This window comes from Lolium rigidum, chromosome 7 (assembly GCF_022539505.1).
Source record: "Lolium rigidum isolate FL_2022 chromosome 7, APGP_CSIRO_Lrig_0.1, whole genome shotgun sequence".
NCBI lineage: Eukaryota > Viridiplantae > Streptophyta > Magnoliopsida > Poales > Poaceae > Lolium > Lolium rigidum.
Window position 1 is genome coordinate 125,966,252 of NC_061514.1, and position 22,495 is coordinate 125,988,746.

At 43.2% G+C, this 22,495-nt stretch overlaps 1 protein-coding gene across 1 annotated transcript in view; it reads right to left on the reverse strand.

Annotated features, from left to right (window-relative positions):
* Nucleotides 1-3,457: 3,457 nt before the first annotated feature.
* The window catches only part of LOC124671956 (pentatricopeptide repeat-containing protein At1g09900-like), a 34,453-nt gene continuing 15,415 nt past the window's right edge, over nt 3,458-22,495 (reverse strand). The window contains exons 5-8 of the mRNA XM_047208268.1: nt 7,702-7,945; nt 7,553-7,643; nt 7,387-7,441; nt 3,458-5,319 (exon numbers count right to left, since the gene is read on the reverse strand). Of these exons, the coding sequence (XP_047064224.1) occupies nt 3,458-5,319; nt 7,387-7,441; nt 7,553-7,643; nt 7,702-7,945 (2,252 nt within the window). The remainder of the gene's footprint in view (nt 5,320-7,386; nt 7,442-7,552; nt 7,644-7,701; nt 7,946-22,495) is intronic.

The following is a 22,495-nucleotide window of genomic DNA, read 5'->3' on the forward strand; positions in this document are numbered from 1 at the left end:
AGATCATCCTTCATTCTGTAGGAAAGGAGGAAGATGTCCCTTTTGAAAGAAAAGGTCCAAACTCTAACAGAAGGTGCTTCATTATCAAAGATAAGACCATTCCTACGCTTCCAAATATTCCAGCAAGCTGTGGCAAAAACTTCAAACAAGAAAGGTTTTCCAAAGTTACATCTAGCTGATGTAATCATCTGGGGGAATTCAAGATCACGATGTTATTTTTACCCAACATTGCCTACTGAAAGTACATCTCCAGAAAAGATGATCCCTGGTTTCCAATAATCTTTTGTCACAAATTTGACATAGACCATTGTTTACTAAGTTACTATCAGTTAACTTGCTTGTTTTCAACGTGGTTTGTTTAATGCTATTAACTTAGTATTTCCAAACTCCCCTCAAAGATATTATCTTAGAAACATTTATGTCAGTTTCCAAACAGCTGGGTTCAGAGGAGAAGAACTGAAGACAATGTACTCCAATATGTTGGCAATTTTGGCTGGTCGTAATTGCAATCATGGACTTTTAACAAAATATCAGTATTCGCTGGAATGCAAATATGATACAACGAATTTCAGACAAATCTAAGAAATTCTTTATGGGACGGAGGGAGTGCAATAAACCATCTAACCAAATAAAAGGATATTTCACAATGATAATATGAAAGCTACTATCAAACAACTCAAAGAAAAATATCCGAGTGTTAGCAACTACATTAGTAGCCATTCAAGCATATGTTTCATTGGGGCCCATGGCCGTGAAATCGAAACCCCGCTCTCAGGTTAGTATGCCCATGGCAAAACCTCAAATTTCATATAATAGGGAAACATCAATCGAGCCGGAGTAGGAGTCGGATCGGGTTTGATCGTCTTCATGATTCATGAATGGAAGGTGTATATCGGGATCAGGGAAGAAGAAACCATATAACGGTACAGGTAAATGATTCTCCGCTCCAAGAATCGCAATCTTCTCCAGCCGCACGGCGCCATCGTCAGGACCCCTGCGAGCTGCGACTCTGCCATTCAATCCAAGTATTCCACCATTGACTCTGCCATTCAATCCAAGTATTCCGCCATTGCTGCTGGAGTTGTCCAATCGTCATCCAGCACCACGGTTCTGCCTTGTCGATTATAAAGATGACATGTTTGAATTGCCACGACAATTGGCCATCGGATTAAAAAGGAAAAAAAAACATTAATGCAATACCACTACAAGCAACAAAAGTACTGGCATACTCATACATATGTTATATGCTTCACACTAGAAATCAGAAGTAATGCCATGTCGTACCACTTTGACATTCCAAGAGACTGAAATTCTGTAACTCCAAACTATCCATAGAGACTACAGTTACAACCAGCCAAGACTGAAGGATATCTAAGTGCATTGTAAAAAAAACGAATGGAGACAGAGACCTCGAGAAATAAGTTCTAAGCTACAATTTGACAGAAGAAAACATAACATACATATCACAATGGTGCGGCGTTATCAGTGAAGTAGGTAGTTTTCCAGTCTTTCACGGTAAGACTTCCACAGCAAAAGCTTTACCCCTCGACTTTCGGTGCCTCCAAAAAAAGAATCTAACTTGCAGGCTAGGTACAAACCAAACCGCACGCCCTAGCCGCGGGAATTATGTGGATGGCGTTATTCCGCGCCGCTGCTTGCCTTTAATTTTAAGAAGCACCGCAAGACCAAGGGTGCGCGATTTGAGAGCACGCGTCAAACTGAATTCAGAAGGAGAAAGCTGACTATGGTCTTGGCCTCTTGGGCAGTGTCTAGTTGCAAGATGAGATCCTCAGCAATTCCAAGGTGCAGCTGGATATCACCAATGTGGAGCTTGCTCCAAAGCTTCAACGCTTTCCTAGTTGCTCTATGTTTCATATCAATTGCAGCTAAAGGGCATTTGTCCCCAACATCTACCGCCCAGACCTGTGCCACCACGTCACTGAAAATCGAGATGAACTGCCAATAGCTTTCAAAATGGAAGCGCTTGCCAGTTTTAACAAGACCATCATTGACCAGCAGAAGGGGGTAGTGATCCGAGAAACCTGTAGATTGGGGCAAGACCTTTGCAGATGCAAAATGCAGTTCCCAGTCAGCATTGCAAAAGGCGCGGTCAAGGCGAACAAGAGTTGGCGGGTCTTTTTCATTGGACCAGGTAAATTTGCGCCCAATAAGCGGGATTTCGTGCAGGCTAGAGGAATTAAGGGCAGCTCTAAACAGAGTCATCCATCTTCTGTCAAAGTTTCGGTTGTTCTTACCTCTTGCTTCTTTTATAAGATTATAAAATCACCACTAATTAGCCAAGGGCCAAGAAAGGCTCTGTGAATGCCAATGATCTCATTTAGGAAGCCTTATTTTCTGGGATCATCATGCGGTCCATAAACTACCGTGATTGTCCAAGGTAGTGGCTCCGCCCATGACTGTAAGTGATTGAATTGTTTGCTTAAACTGGCAATCATGCAAGTTCCAAGGCAATTCTTTCCTAATAAAAAAGAACTCCAGTTTAAAGCTCAGAACTATAATATTTTACATACTAGTTTTGAACCCTGAACTATGAAACCTGCATTATGAAAACTTAAACCTCATATTAAACCATAGACCTTCTATGAAACTGACTTCAAACCCTAAACTATTATAGCCCTGAACTATGAAACCCTGACTTGAACCATGTACCCTGAACCTCCTGAACTATTTAACCCTAAACCTTCGATGATAGCAGTCTGACTTGAACTCTGAACTATGAAACGTCCTTATTAAACTTTAAAATATCTTGAACCATTTAAACCAAACTGTAGCCCGTTATTAGACAGTAGTATTGCGTTTCGAGTTTTCCAAAAAAAAAAGTACGGAAATATGGAGAGACGGTGCATTGGTTCATCCATGCATGCCATGAGATTATTTAACTTGCATAGTTCATACGAAAATATGACTACTTTCTGTCGTATAAAAAGTAGCAAGAGATAAACATTTTCTTCGTGTCTTTTTTGTACAGAAAACAGACTGTCATATTTACAGAAAAATCATAGGTTTCTAATCCATAGATCCACTACGTTCATCAGCAGGCACACAACATTCCCTAGGTTTAGTCCGAGACAGTTAGGTATCAAAACAACTCAAGGAAAAATAACACAATAGTAGCAACTAAATTACTAGCTATTGAAGCATATGTTTCATAGTATAAGTCTTAAATATCCTATTATGTGGTATGTGGTTAGATGGTTTATTATATCATATTGCATTCCAGCGCACACTGATATTTTGTTAAAAGCCCGTGAAGATTGCAATTAAGACCAGCCAAAATTGCATGATACTGGAGTACATTGTTACACAACAATCTGAAGAAGAAGGAGAACTAATCTCTAAGCTACGATACAGCTAGCAGAAGCAAAGAGAACTTACTTACCAACAAAACTGAAGCAGTGTGTAAGCACTATCCTACCCCATTGCTACTCATCATCGCTCAAGAAATATGAATATTTTGATCTAACAACAAACCGTCGTTCTTGATCAAACTGTCAATGAGAACATCTTTAGAACTCAACTTGCTTAACAATTCTCTTGCCTGCTTCATATAGCCCTCATGTGCCAAGCCTTCGATGAGTATAATGTAAGTTGACTCATCAGGCATGCAACCGTCAGACACCATATGAGCCAAAATATCAATACCACGATCTGTTTTGCCATTTCTACAAAGCCCTAATAGTATTGTATTGTAGAGAGCAGTGTGGGGTGATATGCCTTTATCTTGCAGTTTATGAACCATCTGAATTGCCTCCTCAATTTTAGCCTCGTCATGCAGATACTCAGCTAACAGCTTATAGTTTATGTCTGAGTTGAATCCTTTGTTGCCCATTTCATTCAACAGCTCAAGGGACTGGTCCATATTGCCACTTTTGGCAAGCCCGTCTATTAGTGTACTGTAAGTGGTTGAATCAGGGGTGCAGCCTTTCTTGGGCATTTGCTTAAATACTTCAATGGCCTGCACCGTCAACCCTCTCTGACACAATAAACCAATCAGTGTATTGAGCGGTGAAATATCAGGGCTGCACAAACCCTCGGTGGTATCGTCCCAACGATCAACACTGCACAAACCCTTCACTATAATTTCAAAGGTAAAAGTATTAGGCTCACAACCGCAGGATTGCATCTTCCTCAGTAACTCCAAGGCATTAGCCACATGACCTTGCTCGCAAAGACCGCCGATGACGGCATTGTAAGTAGCAACACTTGCCGTGCACTCATGCTTGGACATCTTCTCGAGAAGCCGAACCGCCTGCTGGAGCAATCCTTCTTGACACAGCTGACTGATGACCACGCTGAGAGTCGCTTCGCTCGGGGGACAATCCTCGCTGAACATCTCGTCAATAAGCTCCTCAACATCCCCCCAGCTCCCGGCGGTACGCAGGCCCTTCAAGACGGTGTTGTAGTTGACGGTGTTGGCCTTGCACCCGTAAGAAGGCAGGCTGTTGAGCAGCACGCGGGCGCCGTCGACGTCGCCTTCCCTGCACATCCCGTCCATGATGACGTTGTAGGTGACGTTGGTGGGCGTGCACCCCTCGTCGCGCATCAGGTCGACCAGCTCCAGGGCCTGCCGGTACCCGCCACCCTTGCAGGCGGCCTCGAGGAGGATGTTGTAGGTGACGACGTCGGGGGCGCAGCCGCGGCAGAGCATACCGTCGAGCAGCAGGAGCGCGTCCCGGACCTGGCCGCGCACGCAGAGCGCGTGCATGAGCGGGTTGTAGGCGTACGCGGTGGGCGGCACGGGCATGCTGTCGACGACGCGGCGCGCCTCGTCGAGCCTCCCCGCGCGGCAGTACCCGTCGGCCAGCGCGCTGTAGGTGACGGCGGTGGCCGCGGGGCCGCACGCGTCGACGACGCGCGCGGCGTCCGCGGGCCGGCCCCGGCGGCAGAGGTCGCGGACGAGCTTGTTGGCGAGCTGGACGTCGGGCGGGCAGGGGGAGGAGTCGATAATGCGGAGCGCCGCGTCGAGGTCGCCGCGGTGGACGAGCGAGCTGAGGCGGCGGTCTTCCCCGAGCAGACGGCGAGGTGGGTCGGGGTTGGGCTTTGGGAAGGTCGGGGCGTCGGGATTGGAGCTGCGTAGGCGCGTGCGGTGGCGGCTTGGGGAGCGGTGGTGGTGGTGGTGGTTGCCGGAGCAGGAGGGAGGGGAGGGGAGGAGGCTGCTGCTGCAAAGGGTGGGAGGAGATGGCGACGAGAGCATCGTGTCTGGATTTCCTTGTTTCGGACAGAGGATGAGCCGTGTATGTGGCCGCTCATCATCCAAGGAGGAGTCCCCCACAGAAAATCCGAGCACAGTCAGAACAGCTGAACCTCAAATAACAAATTTATAAAAATTCTCAAACGCCTAAAATTTGTGTGAAGTGCGCAAATCTTCAGCAAAATCAATTGCAACTTCGTTTCATAGATTATATATACTCCCTCCCTTTTCTATTAATTGACTCTAATTTAGTACGGAGTACAAAGTTGTACTAAACTAAATCAATTAATGTGGAACAGAGGGTGACTATTTTGCATGAGATTTACCGAGCCAAAAGCTTAGAAATGTGGCTTTTTTACACAATAAGCTCGAGAAGAGCCCGACTTTAAATTAATAAAGCCACATCGACAGCATCCAAACAAAGTACCAACAACACCGAATACAACCATAAGAACCCACACACAGTACACGCACAACACGGACAACAGATAGGCACATCCACCAGATACAAGCACAAAGTATAAAGAAAAACATAACAACATATCTACGCCCCAACGTAGACACACACAAAGCCGACCCACAAGCCCTGGGGTCTTCTAGGTAGGATCCCTGATAGAAGAATACAACGCTCTGATCTTGTGAATCATCAGCTTGATCATCGTCCGGTCCTGTCTCCTAGCCACTGGCCTCCAAACATGATACATTGATAGTTTGTAGAGCGCATCAGCTGGTTGGTTAGGGAAAACTAGATGACCCGCTGCGCCCAGCGCAAAGGCAAAAGGGAGACGTATTTACTAATATTGAGCTTAACATTACACTGGTGCAGCCATGCAAAGCAGGAAATGTCTTCTTTTTGTGGAATATCAACAATGCTAACAAACATGGAAATCAACCAGGGCCAGTTCATCCATGATTTACAACCTATGGAAAAATGTGGGAAACTAATGGCAGAATTCACATTTTTATAGCTGCATCAATACTCTGGTTCAACCAAAATTAATGGGTACATTGCAGCCTGTCTCAGAGTGGCGGCGTGACTTTTGACTGAGTTAGAAACCTACTTCTAAGTACTCATGCCATCGAAGGAACCTGTGCTTGGAGCAGAGAGCAATTTCATTCTGGTTGGCCTTCCTCCACAAAATTCGCACCATCGACCCCACAACAACTGGGTACTGCCGGCTGGCCTAATCTTTGTAGATTGGTGAAAACTGAAATTATGAGGATGTACCTGACATGTGTTATCATATTCAAATATATACTAAAAACCATTGATTGAACAGAGTCTAATAACTCACAACGGATAACTAATTAAGGAAACAACTATCCTCCAATGCAATAGCCACAATGTGGGGGCATCATGACGAAAAGGATTTTCTTTAGAACTCCGTACCAATCCTCTAATGCACTAACTTCTTTTTTTTGCCTTTGATGGCTGTAGATGGATTCTAAGAGAATCGTGCACTAACTTCTTTTTTTGCCTTTGATGGCTGTAGATGGATTCTAAGCGAATCGATAATATGACAAAAATGGTTATTAATTGCAAGACCGACATATGTGTTTAAAATTCTCAGCAATTTAATTTGTACAAGAATCAACAAATCACACTCAACAAGACCTTCCTGTTAAATATTAGTAAGCATCTACGCATTGTATCACCATATTTTCCATACGCAACTCAACGACCATATGGAAAAGAAACTGCATTCTACAAAAAAAAATCCCAGACCTATGTAAAGATGGCAACTGGACACCCTCAATGGTAAATATTGATAATGCGTCATACTACGAAAAATTCTCATCCATATTCTGAAAAAAGACAGGTCTAGGCATAAACAGAGATGTTAATCTGTGAGAGAATAATTTGAACAAGCTTGTGCCACGCAGACATCAAGGATGGCGAGACGTCTGGACCAAGCCTGCAAGAATAACAACAACACCTAGTATTAGACTCGCCAGCGGACTGAATCAACAAGATCATCGTCACTGCTCAAATGCACCCTTGGGAATGCACCTCACATAAATAATTGTAGACCCTTTAAGCTCAAAAGTCAAATGAATATTCATCAGTCATAATCAATTCAGATCTGGCCTCACATAAAAGAATGCCCTCTTCATGAGACCATGCACATTTTCTTACCCTCCGTGCTCAAATAATTGAGCCCTTCGCAGCAAACCAAAATCTTTAGTAATTAGATCATTACCCAAGATGCCCCATTCAAACCATGTCACCTGGCACCCAAATAGCAGAGATATTCAGCCTAGGAACATCTTCATCAGTCTCACAGGAAATCGAAACGGGTCACTGCCAAATCCACACAAATTGCAAAAGACTATTAGTACAAACATCTGCATCCTGAGCGGAGGGGCAGAGAGGAAGAGACGGGGTAATGGTTTTTTCTGCTCACGTCCATGGCTGGGCAGATCCACCTTCCTGGTTGTGTGAAATAGGAGATTGAAGTAGGGGGAAGAAATGAGAAGGAAAAACTCACCTGGGGAGGTAGGACGGACGAGCAACAAGGCGGGAATGTGCTCCGGCGTTCGGCGCCATAGCCCTCCCCGTGCTGCTCGCCAGGGCGCGCCGATACTGAGGAGGCAGAGGCTGCGCGACGCCAAGGGCTCCCTGTGCCGGCCCTCCTCCCGCCTCGCTTGTCCTCCGGATCTCGCGCTCGCGTGGGTGCCGATGGATGCGCCGCGGCAGCTCCGACGCCGGGCAGCTGCACTCCTGCCTTAGAGCTTGCAAGGCCACAAACAAGTGAAAGGGTGTCAAGTTGTGACGATGCATTTTTATTTTTGCAATTCCCTTTTTACAATTCCCTTTTGTTGTAGTTATTTGATACGTTAATCTATTTTTCTTTTGACCAACTTATATAATTCCCCTTTTCGGGCTAATGGTTTTTTAGGGGGGAAATAACGGGTGGGAGAATCACTTGCTACTCGAATAAACTACCATTTGCTACTCAAATTAAGTATCTAAAATATTCTAAATAAAATAAGATCGGTACATTTTCACATTTACCGTTGATAAATAACGGGCAGAGGGTTCATAACTTGTGAGCTAAAATAGTCACCAAAATATTCTAAATGATATTAGCTTTTGGGATCGGTAACTTTTTACATTTTGCCGTTGATAAATAACATGCATTTGATAATTTGTGAGCTAAAAATATTCTCATAATATTCTAAATTAAAATAATTTTTCAAATTGATAACTTTTCACATTTGCCGTTGATAAATAACGGACGGAGGGGTTGATAAATTGTGAGCTAAAATGTTTTGTAAGTTATTCTAAATGAAATTAACTTTTCGGGTCGATAACTCTTCACATTTTTCATTGCTAAATAACGAAAAGAGGGGTTGATAAATTATTAGCTAAAAATGTTCCTGAAGTATTATATAAAAAATTAGCTTTTCGATCAATAACTTTTCACATTTACCGCTGATAAATAACAGGCAGAGCGATTGATAAATTCTGAGCCAAGGGGTTTACACCATGATTTGTCAGGCACTTTAACTCTCCGACGAATCGTAGTAGAACCACCACTAACCAGGGGTTGCTTCCCTTTGAGTGCATCATCAACAGTTTGTACTTTGATGTCACGGATTAATCGTCTGTAGCTACACAACAACATTTTCGATCCCTCCACCGAAGGTAAGGGTTTATCATGTGTGACTTCGTTCCTTGCAAACCAAACACGCCAAACAAGTAGCAGTGTATTCACAATCATGTGATCTAGGATTTGTAGGAGAACTGCTTGGAACCAGCGATCTGAAGGCTGACGGAGATCGTCAAGCAATGGCAAGCTCCACGAAATTTTGACAAAACGGATCACCCTCCCCAATTCATTGACAAAAAAGACCACCTGCGAATCAATTTGACAAAACGGACCACCCTGGGTGCGGCGGCAGAGCCTCCAAGCGACACGTGGAGGATGCCGCCGGGGTGTGTGGCGGAAGGGGTCCGCCGCCGAGCTGGCTGGCGGCACGTTAGCCGTTGCTCCGCGCCGTCAGCCGCCGTCGACCGTCGCGGGCCATGCCGCCGGAGCATGCGGCGGCAGGTTGACGTGGCGACGCCTCGAGGGCAGGTGGCGGCAGGGCCCGGCCCAGCTCTAACCGGCACTGACTTTGAGGCAGGTCTGAGCGGGAAATCAGTCTACACTCTCCCTGACGGCAGGTAGTGCATGCACACCAGGCTGGCCGGCCGGCCGCCTCGCGCGGGAGCGCGCGGGAGATTCTCCGCCGATAGCCCGGCAGCATCTAGCTGCACACACTTTGATGCAGCACTGATTTTTATGCTGTGTGTACTATTGCAAATTGACCTGCTTTTTCCTGCTTTCGATGCTGAACTGTTGCAAATTGCCTGCTTTCGGTGGTCTAACTTTTGCTAATTGTGGATTCTGTCGAGGTGAGCTGATTCTATACAAGGCTCTTACTGTCTGCTCAGTATCTGCACTTTCACTGTCCGTGCACTCTCACTATCAGCATACTCTTTCTCTTCGTGCACTTTAGTTTTTGCTCACGTAGTTGATGTCTCCTGTTCGCTGCCCAAGAATTCTTAGCTGATTCATTGTTTGCTCAAGTGTTTGCTCAATCTGTGATATCAAGGTAAGGATTTAAACAAGAAAGCATGATCTATTTAATTTATGTAGTTAGAACCTAATTAATTGTGTACTATAATTAGTTTGATTAATGCATGTTCTGTAGTTGCATGCAGAATTTGCATGCATAGGTAGAATGAAAATATTAGAACGACTGTAGTCATTATTGAGTAATATATTAGGACATGCAACATGTAATTAGAACGTACATAGCTAATTGAATTTGCGAACTAGAATATATGTTTTATGTATGCAACATGCTGAAAACATATAGAATATGATTTTATGTGCGTAGAAATATATCACGTAGGAATGATCAACTTCTAATTAGATTAAGTGATGGTGCATATTCGGACGAAGTGCTTTGATTGCAATAAGGTGGAACTATTTTAAGATATAATTAGAAGTGGAGCACAGGCTAAAGTTGAGGTACTAAAATCCGTCCGTACTTATTATGGAATGCTGTTAAAAATATTAAATATGGTGTTGTGTTATGATTATTTAAAAATGTTAATCACATGTTAAATATTGTTGTGTTGTAATCTAATATAATTTTAAAAATATGGTTGTGCGGTAGGTACGATGGAAACTGTGTTAGTGTTTTATGGAGACGTCGTACGCGGCGAATTTTCTGGTGTCGATGTGTCGCGCTGCGAGTCGATGAAAGTTGTAGTGACAGATATGGTCAATAGAGATTTTTTGGATGTTAGAAGATGCATCCGAGCACAGTTTGGGCGCGACATGCGTGGGAAGAAGATGACCGTTGAGGCTCTCATCGTCGTAGGAGGGAATGATGGGACACCTGCCCGTTGGGGTTTGCGGGAGGTAAAGAGTGATAGAAATTGGGGTACGTACATGAGGTTTGCAAGCACACCTGGTGCTGCTATGTACGGAGAGCCCATGGTGTATGTTCAGTTTATATCAGTGATGATGGTGCCGGAAGTAGTACCGGCACCGGTGAAGAGGAGATGGCCATCGTCACAGGACCGAGCACCGTTCAATCGAAGCATTTGGCCCCGACTGCAGCGAGGCATGATAGGCCAATCGAGCATGAGGCACCGACTGCGAGCCATAGCACCGGCCCATCGGAGCGGATGGTCGCCCGGTTCTGTTGCCGAGCCAGGATACTGGTCCGTGTTCGTTGACATTAGCGAGCGTGTGGAGGGACTGCCAGAGGCGTTGGACGATGACGCTCGTTCTTCTTCGTCTGAATCCTCCTCGGACGAAGAAGGCGTCGGTCCTTCCCGGAGGGCGGTTGCGGCACCAATGGACCCTGAGTTCTTAAAAACAATGACCATCGAGCAATGAATTCCGCTCTGTTCCAGGCCTAGGGAGGCGAGTCCGCAGGTTGGGCAAACTTTCCCAGACAAGGAATCGGCTGACCAAGCAATCAAGAGGTATGCGTTGGCCATATCTCGGCAACACAGAGTGAAGCAGTCTGATCGAAGGCAGCTGAAAGTCATATGCGTCAAATTGAATGAGGGTTGCAGGGGGGAGTTATCGCTCGGGTGAGCCCAGGGGTATGTCAGCCATGGCATATCTCAAAAATAGAACCCCATAGCTGCGAGAAATTGAGGGCTCTTGACAACCACCGCAACGTCACTGCAAAATATGTATCACATATCATGCAAGTGGCGGTGGAAGAAGATATAACCCTTGGTACAAAGAAGCTGCAAAAAACCGCGGAAGATCTGATTGGCTTCCCGGTCAGCTTTAGTAAGGCAAGGCGGGCGAAGGAGGAGATTTTCCAGAGATTGTATGGCACCTATGACGAGGCATATGACCTTGCCCCGAGACTAATCCATCAGATAGCAACAACTAACCAGGGGACTCAAGCGGTCAGGAGAGCTCGTCAACACCCTCTGGAGGAAAACCAAGAAATCCTTGATCGTTTATTCTGGGCATTCCCCCAGACTATAAGGGCATTCCATCACTCGCCGCCCGGTGCTTGTCAATAGATGGTACCTTTCTCACCGGAAAGTACAAGGGCACACTCTTGGTGGCGATCGCAGTCGACGCAAATAATCAGCTCTTGCCTATTGCCTATGCACTTTTCGAGAGTGAAAACAAAGATAGCTGGTTATGGTTCCTCAGCTGCTTGAAGATGGGAGTCGTGAGAGATCGGCCCGATGTTTGCATCATATCAGATCGCAACACATGCCTTTTGAGTGCTCTCAAATTAATCAAGAATTCATCGGACCCTGACTGGGGGTGGCCCGACCTGGAGACAAGGTGGTGCATGAGGCACTTGGCAGCCAATTTTTACTCAAAGTTCAAGAACAAAGACTGGTTCAAGCTATTTAAGAGGATGTGCACGCAGAAGACAGAAGCGAAGATGAATGCTATTTGGGCTGGAATCAACAAAGAAATCGAGAAAGCTGCCTTGCCGCCGAGAGAAGACCGGAGGGGCCGGAGGACTGAAATAAATTTGAGTACATGGATTAATCAGAACTGCCCGGATTAAAGTAAGTGGGCGCAAGCTCACGACTCAGGGGCTCGGTACGGCATAATGACCAGCAACATGTCAGAGGTTTACAATGGCGTGCTGAAAGGTGTGCGAGCCCTCCCTATCACAGCCCTGATTACTGAAACTTGGAACCGGATGATACGTCTCCAACGTACCTATAATTTCTGATGTTCCATGCTTGTTTTATGACAATACTTACATGTTTTGCTTGCACTTTATGATGATTTTATGCCTTTTCCGGAGCTAACCTATTAACAAGATGCCACAGTGCCAGTTCCTGTTTTTTGCTATTTTTGGTTCCAGAAAGGCTGTTCGGGCAATATTCTCGGAATTCGACGAAACGAAGACCAAACATCCTATTTTTCCCGGAAGCACCCAGAACACCGAAGGGGAGTCGGAGGAGAGCCAGGGGGCCACCACACATGTGGGCCGCGCGGCCTACACCCTGGCCGCGCCGGCCTGGTGTGGGGCCACCCTGTCGCCCCTCCTGCGCCGCCTCTTCGCCTATTTAAGCCCTTTCGACCTAAAAACGCGAGACCAATTAATGAAACTCCGGAAAGACTCCGGGCGCCGCCACCATCGCGAAACTCCAATTCGGGGGACGAAGTCTCCGTTCCGGCACCCTGTTCGGGACGGGGAAGTGCCCCGGAAGCCATCTCCATCAACGCCACCGCCTCCATCATGCTCCGTGAGTAGTTCCCCCATGGACTACGGGTTCTAGTCGTAGCTAGTTGATACGTCTCCGACGTATCGATAATTTCTTATGTTCCATGCCACATTATTGATGATATCTACATGTTATATGCACCTGGAACTAACCTATTGACGAGATGCCGAAAGGCCAGTTGTTGTTTTCTGCTGTTTTTGGTTTCAGAAATCCTAGTAACGAAATATTCTCGGAATCGGACGAAATCAAGACCCAGGTTCCTATTTTTCCCGGAACCATCCAGAACACCCGAGAGCCGCCAGAGGGAAGCCCCGGGGGCCCCACACCACACCCGGCGCGGCCGGAGGGGGGCCGCGCCGCCCTATGGTGTGGTGGCCCCGGGCCCCTCCGAGGCTGCCCTTCCGCCTATTTAAAGCCTCCGTCGCGAAAACCCTATTACGAAGAACGAAACCCACGAAACCTTCCCGAGCCGCCGCCATCGCGAAGCCAAGATCCGGGGGACAGAGTCTCTCGTTCCGGCACCCTGCCGGAGCGGGGAAGTGCCCCGGAAGGCTTCTCCATCGACACCGCTGCCATCTCCACCGCCATCTTCATCACCGCTGCTTGCTCCCATGAGGAGGGAGTAGTTCTCCATCGAGGCTCGGGTCCGTACCGGTAGCTATGTGGTTCATCTCTCTCCTATGTACTTCAATACAATAATCTCATGAGCTGCCTTACATGATTGAGATTCATATGATGATGCTTGTAATCTAGATGTCATTGTGCTAGTCAAGTGAGTTTTAATTATGTGATCTCCGGAGACTCCTTGTCCCACGTGTGTAAAGGTGACAGTGTGTGCACCGTGCGGGTCTCTTAGGCTATATTTCACAGAATACTTACTCACTGTTATGAATGGCGTAGTGAAGTGCTTATTTATATCTCTTTATGATTGCAATGTGTTTTGTATCAAAATTTATCTATGTGCTACTCTAGTGATGTTATTAAAGTAGTTTATTCCTCCTGCACGGTGTAATGGTGACGAGTGTGTGCATCCGTGTTAGTACTTGGCTTATGCTATGATCACGATCTCTTGTAGATTGTGGAGTTAATTATCATTATGATAGTATTGATGTGATCTATTCCTCCTACATAGCGTGAAGGTGACGAGTGTGCATGCGCTGTGTTAGTACTTGGTTTAGTCTTATTGATCTTTCTTGCACTCTAAGGTTATTTAAATATGAACATTGAATTGTGGAGCTTGTTAACTCCGGCATTGAGGGTTCGTGTAATCCTACGCAATGTGTTCATCATCCAACAAGAGTGTAGAGTATGCATTTATCTATTCTGTTATGTGATCAAAGTTGAGAGTGTCCACTAGTGAAAGTCTAATCCCTAGGCCTTGTTCCTAAATATTGCTATCGCTGCTTGTTTACTGTTTTACTGCGTTACTACTGCTGCATTACTACTGCTTGTTTACTATCCTGGGCAAAGCACTTTTCTGGTGCCGTTGCTACTACTTATTCATACCACCTGTATTTCACTATCTCTTCGCCGAACTAGTGCACCTATTAGGTGTGTTGGGGACACAAGAGACTTCTTGCTTTGTGGTTGCGGTGGTTGCATGAGAGGGATATCTTTGACCTCTTCCTCCCTGAGATCGATAAACCTTGGGGGATCCACTTAAGGGAAACTTGCTGCTGTTCTACAAACTTCTGCTCTTGGAGGCCCAACACTGTCTACAAGAATAGAAGCTCCCGTAGACATCAAGCACTTTTCTGGCGCCGTTGCCGGGGAGGAAAGGTAAAAAGGCACTCATACTCCGGTTCCGAGTAACAAGCACTTTTCCGGCGCCATTGTGTTTGTGCTCAAAGCTATTTCCTTTAGATCCTGCAATTGCATCTTTTTGTTTCTTGTTTACACTAGTTTGGCATAATGGACAACAATGAGCTTCTTATTCTATTTCCTGATTTAAAACATGGATTGTTTGATGCGAAAATTAAAAAACCTATGGAATCTTATTTGCATGCTGGTAGTAATATTAGTATGAACGCTTTGAACACCATTGTTGATAATAATGTAGAAAGTTCTAAGCTTGGGGAAGCTGGTTTTCATGATCTTTTTAGTCCCCCAAGCATTGAGGAGAAAATTTTCTTTGATGATACTTTGCCTCCTATTTATGATGATTATAATAGTGGTCTTTTGGTACAACCTACTATGGAGACTAAATTTTGTTGTGATTATACTATGCCTCCTACACTTGATGATAATAATAATGATAGCTACTTTGTTGAATTTTCTCCCACTATTACTAATAAAATTGATTATGCTTATGTGGAGAGTAATAATTTTATGCATGAGACTCATGATAAGAAAGCTTTATGTGATGGTTATATTGTTGAGTTTTCTCATGACACTACTGAAAGTTATTATGAGAGAGGAAAATATGGTTGTAGAAATTTTCATGTTACTAAAATGCCTCTCCATGTGCTGAAATTTTTGAAGCTACACTTGTTTTATCTTCCTATGCTTGTCACTTTGCTCTTCATGAACTTGTTTATTTACAAGACTCCTATGCATAGGAAGCATGTTAGACTTAAATGTGTTTTGAATTTACCTCTTGATGCTTTCTTTTGCTTCAACCACTATTTCTTGCGAGTGCATCATAAAAACTGCTGAGCCCATCTTAATGGCTATAAAGAAAGAACTTCTTGGGAGATAACCCATGTGTTATTTTGCTACAGTACTTGGTTTTTATTTTGAGTCTTGGAAGTTGTTTACTACTGTAGCAACCTCTCCTTATCTTAGTTTTGTGTTTTGTTGTGCCAAGTAAAGTCTTTGATAGTAAAGTAAGTACTAGATTTGGATTACTGCGCAGAAACAGATTTCTTTGCTGTCACGAATCTGGGTCTACCTCCCTGTAGGTAGCTCAGAAAATTAAGCCAATTTACGTGCATAATCCTCAGATATGTACGCAACTTTCATTCAATTTGGGCATTTTCATTTGAGTAAGTCTGGTGCCCTAATAAAATCCATCTTTACGGACTATTCTGTTTTGACAGATTCTGCCTTTTATTTCGCATTGCTTCTTTCGCTGTGTTGGGTGGATTCCTTTGTTCCATTGACTTCCAGTAGCTTTGAGCAATGTCCAGAAGTGTTAAGAATGATTGTGTCACCTCTGAACATGTGAATTTTTGATTATGCACTAACCCTCTAATGAGTTTGTTTCGAGTTTGGTGTGGAGGAAGTTTTCAAGGGTCAAGAGAGGAGGATGATATACTATGATCAAGAAGAGTGAAGAGTCTAAGCTTGGGGATGCCCCCGTGGTTCATCCCTGGATATTTCAAGAAGACTCAAGCATCTAAGCTTGGGGATGCCCAAGGCATCCCCTTCTTCATCGACAACATTATCAGGTTCCTCCCCTGAAACTATATTTTTATTCCGTCACATCTTATGTACTTTACTTGGAGCGTCTGTATGTTTCTTGTTTTTGTTTGAATAAATGCTTGTGTGGGAGAGAGACACGCTCCGCTGTAGCATATGGACAAGTATGTCCTTAGGTTCTACTCATAGTATTCATGGTGAAGTTTCTTCTTCGTTAAATTGTTATATGGTTGGAATTGGAAAATGATACATGTAGTAACTCTAAAATGTCTTGGATAATTTGATACTTGGCAATTGTTGTGCTCATGTTTAAGCTCTTGCATCATATACTTTGCACCCATTAATGAAGAAACACTTGGAGCTTGCTAATTTGGTTTGCATATTTGGTTTCTCTAGAGTCTAGATAATATCTAGTATTGAGTTTTGAACAACAAGGAAGACGGTATAGAGTCTTATAATGTTTACAATATGTCTTTTATGTGAGTTTTGCTGTATCGTTCATCCTTGTGTTTTTTTCAAATAACCTTGCTAGCCTAAACCTTGTATCGAGAGGGAATACTTCTCATGCATCCAAAATACTTGAGCCAACCACTATGCCATTTGTGTCCACCATACCTACCTACTACATGGTATTTATCCGCCATTCCAAAGTAAATTGCTTGAGTGCTACCTTTAAAATTCCATCATTCGCCTTTGCAATATATAGCTCATGGGACAAATAGCTTAAAAACTATTGTGGTATTGAATATGTACTTATGCACTTTATCTCTTATTAAGTTGCTTGTTGTGCGATAACCATGCTTCTGGGACGCCATCAACTATTCTTTGTTGAATATCATGTGAGTTGCTATGCATGTCCGTCTTGTCCGAAGTAAGAGAGATCTACCACCTTAATGGTTGGAGCATGCATATTGTTAGAGAAGAACATTGGGCCGCTAACTAAAGCCATGATTCATGGTGGAAGTTTCAGTTTTGGACATATATCCTCAATCTCATATGAGAATAATAATTGTTGTCACATGCTTATGCATTAAAGAGGAGTCCATTATCTGTTGTCCATGTTGTCCCGGTATGGATGTCTAAGTTGAGAATAATCAAAAGCGAGAAATCCAAAATGCGAGCTTTCTCCTTAGACCTTTGTACAGGCGGCATGGAGGTACCCCATTGTGACACTTGGTTAAAACATGTGCATTGCAATGATCCGGTAGTCCAAGCTAATTAGGACAAGGTGCGGGCACTACTAGTATACTATGCATGAGGCTTGCAACTTGTAAGATATAATTTACATAACTCATATGCTTTATTACTACCGTTGACAAAATTGTTTCATGTTTTCAAAATAAAAGCTCTAGCACAAATATAGCAATCAATGCTTTCCTCATTGAAGGACCTTTCTTTTACTTTTATGTTGAGTCAGTTCACCTATATCTCTCCACCTCAAGAAGCAAACACTTGTGTGAACTGTGCATTGATTCTTACATACTTGCATATTGCACTTGTTATATTACTCTATGTTGACAATTATCCATGAGATATACATGTTACAAGTTGAAAGCAACCGCTGAAACTTCATCTTCCTTTGTGTTGCTTCAATACCTCTACTTTGAATTATTGCTTTATGAGTTAACTCTTATGCAAGACTTATTGATGCTTGTCTTTAAGTACTATTCATGAAAAGTCTTTGCTTTATGATTCAGTTGTTTACTCATGTCATTACCATTGTTTTGATCGCTGCATTCATTACATATGTTTACAATATGATCAAGGTTATGATGGCATGTCACTTCAGAAATTATCTTTGTTATCGTTTTACCTGCTCGGGACGAGCGTAACTAAGCTTAGGGATGCCGATACGTCTCCGACGTATCGATAATTTCTTATGTTCCATGCCACATTATTGATGATATCTACATGTTATATGCACATTTTATGTCATATTTATGCTTTTTCGGAACTAACCTATTGACGAGATGCCGAAAGGCCGCTTCGTTGTTCTCGCTGTTTTTGGTTTCGGAAATCCTAGTAACGAAATATTCTTGGAATCGGACGAAATCAAGACCCGGGTTCCTATTTTTCCCGGAACCATCCGAACACCCGAGAGCCGCCGGAGGGAAGCCCTGGGGGCCCCACACCACACCCGGCGCGGCCGGAGAGGGGCCGCGCCGCCCTATGGTGTGGTGGCCCTCAGGCCCCCTCCGAGGCTGCCCTTCCGCCTATTTAAAGCCTCCGTCGCGAAAACCCTATTACGAAGAACGAAACCCACAGAAACCTTCCAGAGCCGCCGCCATCGCGAAGCCAAGATCTGGGGGACAGGAGTCTCTGTTCCGGCACCTGCCGGAGCGGGGAAGTGCCCCCGGAAGGCTTCTCCATCGACACCGCTGCCATCTCCACCGCCATCTTCATCACCTCTGCTGCTCCCATGAGGAGGGAGTAGTTCTCCATCGAGGCTCGGGGCTGTACCGGTAGCTATGTGGTTCATCTCTCTCCTATGTACTTCAATACAATAATCTCATGAGCTGCCTTACATGATTGAGATTCATATGATGATGCTTGTAATCTAGATGTCATTGTGCTAGTCAAGTGAGTTTTACTTATGTGATCTCCAGAGACTCCTTGTCCCACGTGTACGTGTAAAGGTGACAGTGTGTGCACCGTGTGGGTCTCTTAGGCTATATTTCACAGAATACTTACTCACTGTTATGAATGGCGTAGTGAAGTGCTTATTTATATCTCTTTATGATTGCAATGTGTTTTGTATCACAATTTATCTATGTGCTACTCTAGTGATGTTATTAAAGTAGTTTATTCCTCCTGCACGGTGTAATGGTGACAGTGTGTGCATCCGTGTTAGTACTTGGCTTATGCTATGATCACGATCTCTTGTAGATTGTGGAGTTAATTATCATTATGATAGTATTGATGTGATCTATTCCTCCTACATAGCGTGAAGGTGACAGTGTGCATGCTGTGTTAGTACTTGGTTTAGTCTTATTGATCTTTCTTGCACTCTAAGGTTATTTAAATATGAACATTGAATTGTGGAGCTTGTTAACTCCGGCATTGAGGGTTCGTGTAATCCTACGCAATGTGTTCATCATCCAACAAGAGTGTAGAGTATGCATTTATCTATTCTGTTATGTGATCAAAGTTGAGAGTATCCACTAGTGAAAGTCTAATCCCTAGGCCTTGTTCCTAAATATCGCTATCGCTGCTTGTTTACTTGTTTTATCGCGTTACTACTTGCTGCATTACTACTGCTTGTTTACTCGTCCCGGGCAAAGCACTTTTCCGGTGCCGTTGCTACTACTTATTCATACCACCTGTATTTCACTATCTCTTCGCCGAACTAGTGCACCTATTAGGTGTGTTGGGGACACAAGAGACTTCTTGCTTTGTGGTTGCAGGGTTGCATGAGAGAGATATCTTTGACCTCTTCCTCCCTGAGATCGATAAACCTTGGGGGATCCACTTAAGGGAAACTTGCTGCTGTTCTACAAACCTCTGCTCTTGGAGGCCCAACACTGTCTACAAGAATAGAAGCTCCCGTAGACATCACTAGTTGGTATTCTCTCCCCCATGTACTTCAATACAATGATCTCATGAGCTGCCTTACATGATTGAGATTCATCTGATGTAATCGGTGTTGTGTTTGTTGGGATCCGATGGATTGTTACATTATGATTGTCTATCTACAAAGTTTATGAAGTTATTGTTGCTGCAATCTTGTTATGCTTAATTCTTGTCACTAGGGCCCGAGTGGCATGATCTTAGATTTAAGCTCTATACTTATTGCTTAGATTGTATCTACAAGTTGTATGCACATGTCTATGTCCGGAACCAAAGGCCCCAAAGTGACAGAAGTGGGACAAGCTGGAGGGAAAGGCTTAGATATGAGGATCACATGTTTTCACGGAGTGTTAATGCTTTGCTCCGGTGCTCTATTAAAAGGAGTGCCTTAATATCCAGTAGATTCCCTAGAGGCTCGACTGCCACCGGCTGGTAGGACAAAAGATGTTGTACAAGTTTCTCATTGCGAGCACGTATGACTATATATGGAAAACATGCCTACATGATTAATGATCTTGATGTTCTGTCTTAATACTATTTCAATCCTATCAATTGCCCAACTGTAATTTGTCCACCCAACACTTGTTATTGGAGAGTTACCACTAGTGTAGATAGTCGGGAACCCCGGTCCATCTTTCATCATCATATACTCGTTCTACATGTCATTGGAAGTAGTATCAACTATTTTACTGGTGCCATTGCTCTCATATTGCTACTACTCGCTGCTGTGTTACTATTACTATTGCTCTCATATCACCGCTACTTTCACATCACCCCTGTTACTAGTGCTTTTCCGAGTGCGAGCTGAATTGACAACTCAGTTGTTAAGGCTTATAAGTATTCTTTACCTCCCCTTGTGTCGAATCAGTAAATTTGGGTTTTACTTCCCTCGAAGACTGTTGCGATCCCCTATACTTGTGGGTTATCAAGACTGTTTTCTGGCGTCGTTGCCGGGGAGGCATAGCTCTACTCATAAGTTCACCTGGGGAGTACACTCCACCTCTCTCTCTATTTTATTTTACTTTGTTTTTTTTAGTTTATTTTTGTCTAGTTTATTTGTGCTTAGTTTATTTCTGTCTTGTTTTATTTTTCTTAGTTTACTTTTGTCTAGTTTCTTTTTGTCTTGTTTTATTTTCCTCATATACCCAAAAATCCATAAAAATTTGAAAATTCTAAAAATTAAAAACTGCTATTATGGGAGAACCTACAACCTACTTGGAGCTTATAGAATATTATAATAATTATAGAGAATCAAGAGCGGGAAAAGTGATGAGTGTTGTGATAGAAAAATTGAATACAATTGCTAAAATCTTGCTTAAACGCCATGATATAAACTGTTGCTCTCAACAGGACACTAAACATCTTAAATTTCAATGTGGCTTTAGTGAGGAATTTTTAATTAAGAACTATAATCGGAATAGCTATATTCATTTTGGGTTTGAAGAGGTAGAACAATTTGTCATATTTATGGGAGCCTCTGAGATAGAATCCTTCATAGCTAAAAATTATGAAACTTGTGTTGTTTGTAAGGACCTTAAAGATTATGTCTCTTCTATCCTTAATTTTTGCAATGAAAGTTACATTGATAATCCTTATATCATTGATTATAAAGAGAGACTCATTAATGCACAAGAATGCACTCACAATTTGCGGGGACCTGTGGAAGAAGAGATTGATGAACTCGAAAGCTCATTGGATGAAAAAGAGGAGGAAATTGATGAACCCGAAAGCTCATTGGATGAAAAAGAAGAGGAGAGTGATGAACAAAAGGAGGAAGAATGGATTAGCTACCCATGCCAACCTTCTAATGAGAGTAACTCTTTATCTCTTACACTATTTGATTGTCCTCCATGCTTACCGAAAGAGGTTGAATGTTATGTTCCTGTGGATTCTCTTGAAATATTCCCTATGAGTAAAACTTGTGAGAATAATTATGCTACTGTTATTTATGATAATCCATGCTACTTTGATAAATCTTATGATAATGCTTTGTTTGTGCTCGATGTCGAAATGCATGGTACTAAAGAATTTTGCGTAGCAAATGTTTATGATAAAGCTCTTGATGATGGTCCTATGTTACTTGATAATATTAATTGTACTACTAATGAAAATGGGATTGGAGAGTTCTTGACATTATCTATGAGTCCCATATCTCTTGAGATTGATCAACCATCCTGTTATATTATTGATAAAAGTGGGTTTGAAAGTTTTAACCCTATTATGTTTGAGCTTGATAAAAATTATGTGTTTATGGATCATGAGAAACATGCTTTATGTGATAGTTATATTGTTGAGTTTGTTCATGAAGCTACTGAAAATTATTATGAGAGAGGAAAATATGGTTGTAGAAATTTGCATGGTACTAAAACACCTCTCTATATGCTTAAAATTTTGAAGTTACTCTTGTTTTACCTTCTTATGCTTGTCACTTTGTTCTTCATGAATTTATTTGTGTACAAGATTTCTATGCATAGGAAGTGGGTTAGACTTAAATGTGTTTTGAATTTGCTTTTTGATGCTCTCTTTTGCTTCAACTCTTATTTCTTGCGAGTGCATCATCAAAATTGCTGAGCCCATCTTAATGGCTATAAAGAAAGAACTTCTTGGGAGATAACCCATGTGTTTAT